The sequence below is a fragment of the Frankliniella occidentalis genome, unplaced genomic scaffold, assembly GCF_000697945.3.
Source record: "Frankliniella occidentalis isolate FOCC.00 unplaced genomic scaffold, Focc_3.1 Scaffold4201, whole genome shotgun sequence".
Taxonomy (NCBI): Eukaryota; Metazoa; Arthropoda; class Insecta; order Thysanoptera; family Thripidae; genus Frankliniella; species Frankliniella occidentalis.
Window position 1 is genome coordinate 2,248 of NW_026271249.1, and position 11,760 is coordinate 14,007.

Sequence of the window (11,760 nt, forward strand, 5' to 3'; positions counted from 1 at the left end):
TTGTATAAACTTACTTTTCCGAAGCCAAACTTTACAGAAGCACTTTTTGACACAAGATTGTTACGCCGGTCTAGTATGGACCCAATTTTTCTTTAGAAATTCAACAAAACTTGATTTATGATCACACATGTGGATGCATCCACTTGCGACAAAACACAGTATGGTCGCCCGCGTTCTCCTTTGTCTAGGGACGGCGCTACGCCACGCCACCTCCTCAGCGCTACCTTCTTTTTGTTCCTCATATCGGGCAACTTCCTCATAATGCCTTTTAGTTGTTTGTTGAAAAAGCTTGTAGTTAATAGAACGCCGTTCGTTACCCTGTTTCTTTTCCTGATGAGGAAGTTCTTCCACAGGAGAATTCTTAGTTGCAGCAGGAAACCCATCGCATCTGGCCAGAGCTGCTCTATTCCACAGTGATGCAAAAATACTGCCAGTGCGACATTCAGTCGTTAGTCTGACAACCCAACAACTGTATAACAAGTGTGGGTCCCGTGACTCTCGAATGCGAGCAAACGCGACGACGACGCGCGCCCCACTGTCGGCAGACGCGTTCGTTACGGGACCATTGTAAACTTGGGTGCCCGGCAGCCGGCCGGCAGGGCGAGCGTGATTGACAGAATGTAGTTCGCACGGCCGAGAGGGAGCAGCGGGCGGAGGGCTGCGGGTCGATAGCAACCGGCCGCGGTCTGACATCGCGTCAAACTCGCTCGCCTAGACGAGCGCTTGCCAACGCCCTCAGGGGGTAGTTGATTATGTCTTTCATGACATGGCATGGCACTGCGACCGAGGGGGCCCACCACTCGCGTAATCCTGTTTACAAATGAGGGTGTAATCCCTGTTCAATCCTTATGTATTCCGAGTAATTCTTGACCAAATTTTAAAACATTATCGCTTAATTTCGCCTTATTGTCGAAATTTCACGGTTGTAGAGCGAGAAATTCAAGAAAACTCAAGTGTAATCCCTGAAAATTCACGTGTAATCCCTGTAATCACGTAATCCTGAGTACATTCTAAATCAAAGTGGTGGCCCCCTCGGCTGCGACGCGGCAGACGCCTGTCCGGTGCGATTGCGCGCGCCGGTCCGGCACCGGCGCTGGATGGGCTGCCTAAGCGCCCGGCGCGGCGGGGCCCTCGTCGCGTCGCGTGGGCGCGCTATCGACGCGCCCGCGACTGTCGCCGCGCCCCGGACACGCCACACTGGTGTATTTTCGTGTGGCGTCGGGCGGAAATAAGATCGCGCTGTGCTTGAAATAGCCACTGCATCGTGTGCATGCGTCTCATGTTTCATGAATCCCCACACAGTTTACGATTTCGTGTGTTTTCCGCGTGGCTGTCAAGGTTTAGCAGTGATCGAGTATGATTTGCGTCGGGAGGCGTGCGACTAATCGGGACGAACTGCCCATAGCACTCTCAGCATTATCTGCAGGTGTCGGACACGCAGGTGCCGTCGCCAGATAACCCCCAGTGACAGCAGGTACGCCGCGCAGGTCGCAAGGAGTGCTGCTCCTCGTCGTCATGAAGGCCCACGTCGCCTCCCCGATGCTGCCCCTCGCGGCCCTGCTGCTTGCAGCCGGCACGGCGAGCGGTGCGCTGAACGCTACGTTAAGCACGCCCTTCTTGTCCTGTAAGTAGAAGAGTGGCTGTGCGGCCCTGCGTCCTGCACCTCACAAAGGGCGGTGTTCAACGAGAAGGCCGGCGTCGGCATGGTTGTAATGTTCAAGGCACGAAGGCCCACGACCCGATCGCGCTGCGCATCAAGGGCTGCACTAAGCAGCCGTGCCAGGTCGAGAAGGGGTCGGTCGCCGTCATGGAGGTGGACTTTGAAGTCGGCTGGGACGTGACGCAGCTCGACGTGGTGGTGACGGCCTACGCGCTAGGCACCGTCATCAACTTCCCCCTCAAGCAGAAGAACGCGTGCATGTCGTTGACAAACGCCGAGTGTCCCCTCGACCAGTACGAAGAGATAACCTACCGGCTGCAGTTAGATATAGATTCCAAGTACCCCAGCGTGAGTAAAGCCTAATAAGGGTGTCACTAGGCGGAGCCTTGGCGAATAAAATGAAAAATGAAATGATTGAAATGTTTCTTGCAGATTTCACTTGCAGCGGAAGTCGCTCTCCAAGATAAGGGTAAGACTATGATGTGCTTCCGAGCAAACTTACAAGTCGTGGATCCAGCGTAAACTTCATACGTCAATAAAACTGTCGTTTTTGTGAATCAAAAACACCTGTTAGGGAAATTAAGTAAAGTTGCTTATTCGTGTGTTGATGCGAAAGTTTTTCATCGCAACAAGTGGTTGGGGCGCGGTTTGTAATGCGACGCCCAAGCCCTGCCCCTTAACGACCTTGAACAGGTTCGATATAAAAGCTAGATGTTTTTATGGAGTTCAAAGAATAAAATTGGACGATTGTAACAAAACGCACAATGTACACATTTATTCGTCAATAATTTACAAAATTGGTCCCTCCACATGACAACGGTAACACAGGTTAACAAGAGCAATTTGAAACACAGGTTTATCGAAGTGTAGTTGTAAGTACACCAACACCTGTCTGTTTATCCTACCATGTCTCTTCTCTCTTTCTCCCCTAAGGGTGCTCCGCCCTCTGCGCCCGCGCAAACCGCATGAACACCTAGAACACGCAGAATAAGAAATTACAACACCCGCATCTTCAACAGCAATACGCATAAGGACAGACCGACACTTACGTCCTCGAGGGTGGTCTGCGTGACGGAGTAGTCCTCGACGCTGCCCCCGCGCCGTGCCTCGTCCAGGGCGGTGAAGATGGCTATGAGCGACAGATGGGGTGGCAGTTGCAGCTTGATCTGGTGCAGGTGGCTCTCGACCACCGAGGCGCCCTGCAGCCGCTGCAGCAGCAGCTCGGTGGCCTCGTGCACCCGCGGCAGGCTGCACCGCACCACGGCCAGGTAGCCCGAGCCGTACTTGTGCTTGAGGTGGTGCGGGCTGCCGATGCAGGTGAGCTTGCCGTTGACCATGATGGTGAGGCGCGCGCACAGGGCCTCGCACTCCTCCATGCTGTGCGAGGTGAGCAGCACGGAGCGGCCCGATGCCACGACTCGCCGCACGCGCTGCCACACGAAGCGCCTCGCCACCGGGTCCATGCTCGTGGTGGGCTCGTCCATGTACAGCAGCGACGGCTCGCCGACCAGCGCGATGGCGGCCGACAGCTTGCGCTTGTTTCCGCCCGAGAGGTCCTTGGCGTTCTTGTCCTTGTGCGCGCCCAGGTCGAACAGCTGGATGGCGCGGCGCACGGCCTGCGGGACACGAGAAGGGCGCAGTGCATTAGCGTCCGCCGGTGTCCGTGTGCACGGCACAGGGTGCCTCATGAGATACGCACCAGGGGCCGATGCCTGTCCGGCGTCCCCCGCAGGCTGCTGTACAGGTCGAGGTGCTCGCGGACCGTGAGCAGCGGCACGAGCGCGTCGAACTGCGGGCAGTAGCCCGTCATGCGGCGCACCGAGTCCATGTCGGCGCGCACGGACCGCCCGGACACGAGCGCGTCCCCGCCGGAGATGAGCGTGTCGCCCGTCAGCATCTTGAAGATGGTGGTCTTGCCGGCGCCGTTGAGGCCGAGCAGGCCGAAGCACTGGCCGCGCTCCACTCCGAGCGACACGCCCGCCACCGCGGGGGGCGCCTTACGGTTGTAGCGCTGCGGAAAGATCGGAGGTAAGGAAATGTTTTTCTTAGTGTGCTAGGCTAGGTTATGTTACAAACGAAAATTTCATGTCGAATCAAGACTTATATTTGTAAGTAAGTGGCAAAGCATGGGCAGAGTGAGGCCGTACCTTGGTGATTTTCTTGAGCACGAGCATGCCCTGGTCGGCGCGGCCTTCCGCGACGCGCTGCTCCTCGCGTAGCACGTCGTCCTCTTTGTTGGCGTCCGCCTCGGCGACTTCGTTTCTGCTGCCCTGCGCCCAGCCGTGCCACCAGTGCGTGCTCTGCTCCGCCAAGAACACGGCGACCGCCAGCACCGCCGACATGCTGGCCATGGCCACCATGTGCTTGCCCGTGACTTCCCAGTCGAGTGGTGAAATGCCGGGCTGCCCTGAGCATCCATGAAAGAGCGACAGTTTGAACACTAGCTCTTATAAGACCTATGAGGCCTTTAACGAGCATAAGTCATGCTGGGTTTAAGAATTCGGCAATTACCTTGCATCTCCAGAATGAGCGATTGGAAATGGTTCATCGCCATGTTCATGAGACCCTGTCCCAGGCAGTACTGGGGCAGCATCAGGAACAGCGTCTCTACGACCTGCCTTGTAGCCTAGAGACCACAAATGTTGAGTGTTAATAAGCATTTTGGAATAGGCGAACGTCGATATGACTGATGTCCAAGGAAGAAGAACTTACTGCAGTGCTAGTGACGGTCATGACCATCATTGTGACTGTGCCGACCAAGCCGATGAAAAGGTTGCCCGTGGACAGCACCAAGAAGGCCATGCTGGGGATGCGGAAGAACCAGTGGAACAGGTAGAGCAGCGGGGTGCAAGACATCCTGCACAAGGCAATCTTAGTGGTAATAAAGTCGAACAGCTCTAGAGAAATAGACGAAAAGTTTGACGCGATAGTTACTCACCCATACAGGAAAATAAGGAATATAAGCGCCGTAAGATTTTTTCCTGACACATACATTGGGGTTTGGAATGCGACGAAAATCAAGATGACAAAAATTTCGGCGGCCGTGAAGTTTACCTAGTTTTGCAAAGATAGAGAAATCATGAAAAGGTGACCAGTTGACTGGCGGTTCTCTAATCAGACCCGTCACCTCACCCATGAAGATTTACGCTCGCAACCTTAAAAACGGCAAAAAAGTTGGTCCTGTGCGAGGTCCCGTAGTTGAGAAATAAGGGAAGAGACAAAGATTGCGGTTCTGCGCTGTGGTCTGAGAACGCCTGTGGGGTAGGCCGTCCCGCTTCACAGCCGTGCGCTCCCGCCCCGGTGTGGCCTACGCTGCGACCGTCAGGCGCCCGGCCCGGCTAGCTTCCCTAACCCCCCGCCCGACACTCACCAAATCCCACGTGTAGTTCTGCAGCCAGTAGATGTAGGGCCGCAGACCGGATACGAGCTGCAGGTGCTTGGACTGCTCCACGCGCTCCTCCACAAGGTACATGACGAAGGACGCGGGCACGAAGCTCATGGCGAAGATGACCGTGATGGCAGACGAAAGGACGACGCTGACCTCACTGCAAGCCAAGACCACGGCTAGAGTTTAAGAAAGACGACCATGCCACAACAGCCAGTTCAATAATAGTCGCACTGAAGCGAGGTCGTACACAGGGTCGATCTTGTTGTCGTCGTCCGCGTCCGGGTCGGCGGGTAAGGCCCAGCTATTCGTCAGGATGCCGTAGTCCCTCGGCGTCTTGCCGGCTGGTAGAGAGGCCCTCAGGATCACGTTGTTGATGGCGTTCTGGTACGCAGGCACGGAAGCGTAGCCCTTTGTCGAGAACCAGATCTGGGAGCACAAGAGTAGAGGGAGCGGGAAGGATTACGTGGCAATTCGGGACGATTGCTCTCAAAACATGGAGGTTCCTTCCCATACCCTTGCATTGTCAGCTTGTCCAAACTGCCCATACTCAGTCGTCCCGTTGTACTGGGCGCCGAACGTGACGCCGCCGAACCTATTCCGCTGGCACGCCGTGTTGGTATTCATAAGCCAGGTCTCGGTGTCACTTCCAGTCAGGTCGTAGACCAGCTCCTTGCTAGGGAGGACCACGGACCATTCTGCTTTCTGAGGATCCTACAAAGTGAGAGGCCAAACATGGGTCGTTAGATCAAGTGTAGGATCCCTGGAAGCCTGGGCAAGGGTGGTCAGGTCACTGGCATAGACAAAAAGTCGCCTTAACATCATTGCTCTACACTTTCACCCTACTTTGGGTGAAATAGACCCACCGGCGGCGAGTTGGTGCAGTGGTAGTCCGGCGTCCTGCGAGTCAGGTCCATGTCCTTGTCGACGGTGCCGCCAGCCACAAGGCTCGGTCCGAGGCCGTCGCTCTTCAAGGACTTGGCGTACTTGTCTCCCCAGTCGTCGCCCTGTAACGTTCGACAGAAACGCGATGCTAGAGAACGGTAGTCCTCACTTATGCAGAGTCTATGTGCGAGTCGGTGACGTTACCTGTGTTTGTTCAAAGAACGACACCGCGGGCCAACTGAGCAGAGAGGGTTGCATTTGTATCGCGGGAGGGGTTCCGCTGCCGGTACTGGAGGACAAGGCGAGAGCGAGCATCACGAAGATGGCCGGCAGAACAAGCTGCGAGGAGAGCAAAGACATGAGATATAACAAGCAAGGCGTATGCGGTTTTCTATTTCTGGTCCATGTGGGGCCATACCTGCGTGAAGAGGCCTTTCGGGTCGCGACGGACGTAGTTGAAGCGCTTGCGCGTGAGAGCGACGTATTGGTGCCATAGGAGGCTGACACCGGACAGCGAGTCCACCAGCAGCTCGCTGGAGGAGCCGTCGTCATCGCCCACGTTGACCACGTCGCTGATGCTGCCGGCCGCGTCTGCCTCCGCCTTGCGCTCCGCCACCCGCAGGAAGATCTCTTCGAGCGAGGTGTCCGAGATGGCGTACGACGCGATGCCCAGTTGTTCGCGCCGCTCGTCCAGCCGTTCGAAGAGGGCGGTGATGGCGGCCACGTCGTGGCGGTCCGGCAGCGTGTACACCACCTCGGCCTCCTCCACGTCGTCACGGTCCTGGGGCCTCGCGGTCGGCATCACGGACTGCACCTCGCGCAGCAGACGCTCCTTGCCTGTGGGACAGTGGGCCGATTAGCTCTCGTGGACTCGGGGTAGGTCGACGTAACGAGGAAAGCAGGATCCGTGAGAAAAATAATACTCCAAGCCCAATGGTTTAACGAGTACCACCCCCGAGAAGTAAGGAACCGGCCTGTGGGGGAAAAGACGATAATCCGAAATTTTCCTGTTTCTCACTCCTTCTCATGCACTGTAAAAGTAGTCTACAATTCAAGAACAGTGTGACACCGTTACTTAAACTCGCAGTTTAAAACTGATAGGTTTTTATTCTGGCCTGAAGAGAGCGATTCAAAATAACAGTTTTAAACTGGTGATTTTAATTACAACGACGATTGATTAATTAAGTATCGGGATTTTTTTTTGCAGTCGTATGGTGCGCTGCCAGTGGCTTGTTGTGCCTCGTCAGAGCGGATATGAGTCGGGAGGGATAGCGTAGGAACTGTGTGATAGTATTCTATTTATAATCCATCTATGACTGTAAGATATTTTAGACAGCCTCACATGATACGGGGAGTTCCTTCAGTGAAAGGTGAGTCGAGATGGGTGGCCCAAAGTGTCGCTCTCTCAGCGACCAAGGTCAAGGTCTGACCTCTCACTAAAGGAAACCCCGAAAAGTTATCGAAATGTTTTGATATATTGTTCCAGCCACTTCAAAACGCATAAATTAGTATATGTTGTGGGGAAGAAATATCTCTTCACACTTAGAATGGATCATCCCCTGGAGCTTCAGCCCGTACCTCGCCTCTATGGCTCAGACGGTAGCGCGCCCGCCCCTGAGCGAGGAAGATCGGCGGTTCGAATCTCCGTCGATCTGAAATTTTACTCAGGCCACCAAATATCAAATGGACTTCAAAACCGTCATTTCCGGTTGACTCCCGACACCTCTTTCGCTCCCCCTTCGTCCTCCGCGCCTTCACGCCAGTGCGTAGGCAATCCATCGTTTTCTCCAGGACACCCCGGTATGGGCGGCGAGAGAGGCTGAATGAAGATAGGGCAGATTCTGCAACTCACGCTCTAGGTCGTAAGGCTTGGCCTCCTCCAGCTCGATGGTCAGGTGGTAGCCGCTCCCCAGGCGCTCCTTGAGGAACACGCTGGAGCCGCAGCACTGCAGTTGGCCCTCGCTCATGATGGCGATCCGGTCACCGAGTAGGTCCGCCTCATCCATGAAGTGCGTCGTCAGGATGATGGTGCGTCCTGTGGAGCATGAAAATACCGTAAATTAACACCTTTTAGTAACTGCGTAATCTGGCCAAAAGGCTAGTACGCCCGTGCTAGATAATTTCATTTCCTAGTCTCGCTGAGTGAACACACAACGCGCCATTAACGATACGGCGCGTTCCACTCAGCTGATTGTGTACACCCCTCCCACACAACCCTCCCATGACGCACTCCATCGACCGTAGACTGTTACCTTTGCGGAACTTGACAAGCAGCTCCCAAATGCCTCGACGTGAAAAGGGGTCGACGCCGGCCGTCGGCTCATCCAGGAAGACGACCTTGGAGCCGCCCACGAAGGCCATGCCCACGGACAGCTTGCGCTTCATACCCCCAGAGAGCGTGTTGGCGAAGGCCTTCCTCTTCTTCTCCAGGTCCATCTCGCTCAGCATCATGTCGATATCGCCCTTGAGCTCCTTCTCCGACATCCCCTTGATGCGGCCGAAGAAGAGCAGGTGCTCCTCCACCGTCAGGCTGCGGAGGACACGCACAGTTAGGGGTCAGGGTGTCCAACACGGACATATTCGGGCGTCATCTGCTAAGATTACTCACCTGTTAAAGAGCACGTTGTGCTGCGGGCATACGCCCATGTTGGCGCGAATGGCGTCCATGTCCTTGCGGATGTCCAGCCCGTAAAGCCTGGCCGTGCCGGAGGTTGGCGGGTACATCCCCGTCAACATGGAGCTGCAAAAACAGTCCGGGTCTTCAGGCTGGCGGGCTGTTGGACCCACACAGTGAAGGGCCACACCGCCCTTACTTACATGGTTGTGGTCTTGCCCGCTCCGTTGTGTCCTAGGAAGCAGTTGATCTGGTTCTCAAAAAAGTTTAGGCTGAGACCGTTGACTGCGGCCTTCTTCCCAAAGACTTTGCCCAACTTGTCGATAGACACGCCAACGACGCCGTTCTCAGGCTCTGGCTCCAGGAAGTCGGCGTTAGCTGAGAAGGCAAAGTTACAAAATAAAATAAACAATTATAGAAGTTAGAGTAAGATTAGTCCATAAAATAAAGAACGGAAAACATTAAATTTTGACCACAGCATACTGTTTGTAGCTCTCCTCCCTCGTCATCATTGGTTCGTACCTGGGTCGACGTGTTCGGCACTCAGTGTAATAGCGTCCTGCGAAGATGGCGTGCCTAGCCAGTAGGACTTTTGGAGGAAGAAGTAGAAAGGCTTGGGCACCCCGTACTCCCCGGGGAACACGTTCTCGATGTACCACGCTAGCACTGCGTACAGCACCGCGTCTAACCAGAGCATGCCGATGGCGCCCGCCATGGTAGCGGGCTTGCCCGGGCCGGCGGGGTCGTTGATGGTGGACCACTGCACGCCCACCATGCTCTCCTCCATCTTGGCCAGCACGAGGGAGCCCTCAGCCAGGGCCACGTTACTGAACAGGCTCTGCAAGTAGAAGGGTCAAAATAGCCCACAGGGCGGGATAGGGCCGGAGTAACCTACTTGAAAGAGGGCTCACCGAGGCCAGGACGGCTGAATAGGACGGTTCTGTTGGCGAGTTCTCCACCAGCTGATAGGCTAGGAAAGTGAGGAAGTAGATGACACCGGCGGACGGGCCAGCCAGGGTCGCTCTCGAGAAGAAGGTGGACACCAGCATGGCGAAGGACAGCATGGCGACGACGAACGACACGAGGAGCAGTAGGATTATGGTCACGTCTGACCGCTCGGCCAGCCCACCGTACTTTATGAGGACGCTGAGAATGATGCAGGTGATGATGGAGCTGCGTAGGCCCTCGACCACCCAGCCTGACCACTGCACGCCTCGGCTCATGCCCATCACCGCCAGCACTTCCTTGACGCGCTCCTGCTTCTCCAGCACGACGCTCTTCACCGTCTGGGAGAAGGTGTACACCCAGGCCAACACCATCATGAGTGGCATGAGTTGCGTCAGCATAGAGGCCAACCTGATCGTCGCAGAAAAGCGTTCGTTACGAAGGAAACTCGCATTGACATATTAACACACAACTTGCTACACACACAACTTACGTGTCCACCTCGATAGCTGGAGTGGGAAACTGCTTTAACAGGCGGCCGGGTCGCATCTTCGCCGTACGCCCGGTGTGCAGCCCAATCACAGCGCTATCGATCATATCCTGGAACAGGATCACATAGTGAGGGACCTCTGTCACAAACAACCGCGTATTTAGAAGCCCGCTCCCACCGCTGTGCTACCTGCAGGTATGCGAAGCCGTACGTGATGGACTTTAGGTCCGTCAGGGGGTAGTCTAAATGCTTTGCCCCGCTACCGAACGACGACGACGTTTTGACGGAACCTATCCTGGTCTGGTCCATGCGAATCGAATACTTGACGAAGGGCGCCAGGTCGTCGTTGCCGGCTTCATCGAAATAAACCAGTGCCCACAGGTTGTTGGCACGCTGCAGCTGGAAAGCCTCCTTGAGAGCGTTCTCCGACGTCACCGCCTGGACCTTTTCCCGGTTCACGCACTGCAAACAACAGACGTACCGAGTGATGCTCACCCAAGGACTGGGATAGGTAATGAGTCATCAAGTAGGCGCATTGCGGACCGGAACGAACCTTTTCGAAAAGCTCACCGAAGGTCTTGAAGACTGGTCTCAAGTAAGGTCGCATCTTCAAAAGAACCTGTAAGAGAATCAGGTTGCTTTTACATGTGGCCAGACAGTCAATATTGGTTGCGCACTTTTTGGGCCCATACCTCCAAAAGTTCTGGTGGCAGAGTAGAAAAGTCGGTCAGCTCGTTGAACGTGTTATTGACCTCCTTCATGATGGCTCTGGTCGCTTTCGTATCCGGGTAGTACAGAATCTTCCCCCTTATCAAGTCCATCAGATATTACTAGTCGAGCACTCGACTTACCGACCCCTTCCTTAAAGATTTTCCTGTTCTACTTACGTGATAAAGGGCTTCATCACATCCCAGTCCAGGAAGACGGTCAGTTCCCTGATCACCTCTCCAACCGTCTTGCATTCTTCCGATTCGTCTGGAACCGTGCCGTTGCCCGACGACGTTCCAGCTCTTGTACGATGCATGTGGCTACCACCCACACTCCGCGGACTTCGGAGGAATGGGTCACTTCCGTCGCCGGAACACAAGTTGGGCGCGTTGAAGATGAAAGAGTGGAGGAACGGGAGCTGGCCGGCAGAAGGCATGGCCTTCTCTTTGTAGTGGCCTGCAGCAGTGGAAGTAAGACAGGAGTAGTGAGGTTGAAAGAGAGAGTTTACGCAAATCATATCAGCTTTAGGAGCACAACTTACATTCATTAGCCCTTGAGGTGGTTCCGCTACTAGATGGTTTTAGTGCGACAATAATGACAAATAACAGAAGCGGGTAGACAAGTTCGATGACGAGGCGTGTCTGCAAAAATAAGGATATTCATAAACACCGCAGTCGTACTACCCTTTGCACCGTTTTGAAATCAGAAACTGATATTAGTGCAGTTGTAATGCCTTCTTGTACACACACACGTTTCACATGTTTACCTTGTTCCTCCTCCTGATGAGGAAGTTTTTCCACAGTAGCAGTCTCAATTTATGCAGGTACCCCATGATGTGCGTTTCGTTGGTGTAGCTGGGCTGCTGCTGTTTCTACCTGCAATGATACCCAATAAATGCGACGTTAGGGCCCGTAGTTCGGTGACGCGGTGCACTCCATGTGACGCATGATGTACGCTATCTCTCGCATATCTCGAGCGGGATTGACGCCCCTCCCACGAAACAAACGCATGGCGATCCAAACTAGTGGGGGCCGCCGGAAAGAGCAAAAGAAAAGGAGGTGGAGGGTGGGGGG

The 11,760-nt window shown here is 54.8% G+C and overlaps 3 protein-coding genes across 3 annotated transcripts in view; 1 reads left to right on the forward strand and 2 right to left on the reverse strand.

Moving 5' to 3' along the window:
- Positions 1 to 773, reverse strand: part of LOC127752121 (phospholipid-transporting ATPase ABCA1-like) — a gene marked incomplete at its 3' end in the record, with an annotated part of 2,794 nt that extends 2,021 nt beyond the window's left edge. The window contains exon 1 of the mRNA XM_052276739.1: positions 712 to 773. Within this exon, the coding sequence (XP_052132699.1) occupies positions 712 to 773 (62 nt within the window). The remainder of the gene's footprint in view (positions 1 to 711) is intronic.
- A 677-nt stretch (positions 774 to 1,450) lies between these two features.
- LOC113217855 (NPC intracellular cholesterol transporter 2-like) lies at positions 1,451 to 2,418 on the forward strand. Its single transcript, XM_026437925.2, has 3 exons — positions 1,451 to 1,624; positions 1,722 to 2,008; positions 2,093 to 2,418. Exons 1-3 carry the CDS (start codon positions 1,516 to 1,518, stop codon positions 2,180 to 2,182), a joined length of 486 nt encoding a protein of 161 aa, XP_026293710.1. The 5' UTR covers positions 1,451 to 1,515; the 3' UTR covers positions 2,183 to 2,418.
- Positions 2,408 to 11,621, reverse strand: LOC113217854 (phospholipid-transporting ATPase ABCA1-like). Its single transcript, XM_052276738.1, has 26 exons — positions 11,454 to 11,621; positions 11,229 to 11,328; positions 10,867 to 11,143; positions 10,672 to 10,786; positions 10,533 to 10,598; positions 10,169 to 10,441; positions 9,983 to 10,089; positions 9,456 to 9,900; positions 9,067 to 9,382; positions 8,748 to 8,922; positions 8,539 to 8,670; positions 8,183 to 8,460; positions 7,783 to 7,965; positions 6,349 to 6,767; positions 6,135 to 6,269; positions 5,912 to 6,052; positions 5,562 to 5,759; positions 5,296 to 5,474; positions 5,031 to 5,205; positions 4,599 to 4,714; positions 4,373 to 4,517; positions 4,172 to 4,286; positions 3,808 to 4,067; positions 3,360 to 3,671; positions 2,710 to 3,276; positions 2,408 to 2,633 (listed from the first exon to the last, which is right to left on the reverse strand). The coding sequence occupies exons 1-26, from the start codon at positions 11,517 to 11,519 to the stop codon at positions 2,589 to 2,591; spliced, it is 5,340 nt and encodes a 1,779-aa protein (XP_052132698.1). The 5' UTR covers positions 11,520 to 11,621; the 3' UTR covers positions 2,408 to 2,588.
- Between the last annotated feature and the right edge of the window lie 139 nt (positions 11,622 to 11,760).

Coding starts and splice junctions, on each gene's coding strand:
- LOC113217855 (XM_026437925.2), top strand. CDS start 1,516: ATGAAGGCCCACGTCGCCTCCCCGATGCTGCCCCTCGCGGCCCTGCTG. Junction 1,625..1,721: donor AAGCACGCCCTTCTTGTCCT/GTAAGTAGAAGA, acceptor GTAATGTTCAAG/GCACGAAGGCCCACGACCCG. Junction 2,009..2,092: donor TAGATTCCAAGTACCCCAGC/GTGAGTAAAGCC, acceptor TGTTTCTTGCAG/ATTTCACTTGCAGCGGAAGT.
- LOC113217854 (XM_052276738.1), bottom strand. CDS start 11,519: ATGGGGTACCTGCATAAATTGAGACTGCTACTGTGGAAAAACTTCCTC. Junction 6,053..6,134: donor CGTTCTTTGAACAAACACAG/GTAACGTCACCG, acceptor CGAACGTTACAG/GGCGACGACTGGGGAGACAA. Junction 4,287..4,372: donor TGACCGTCACTAGCACTGCA/GTAAGTTCTTCT, acceptor TGTGGTCTCTAG/GCTACAAGGCAGGTCGTAGA.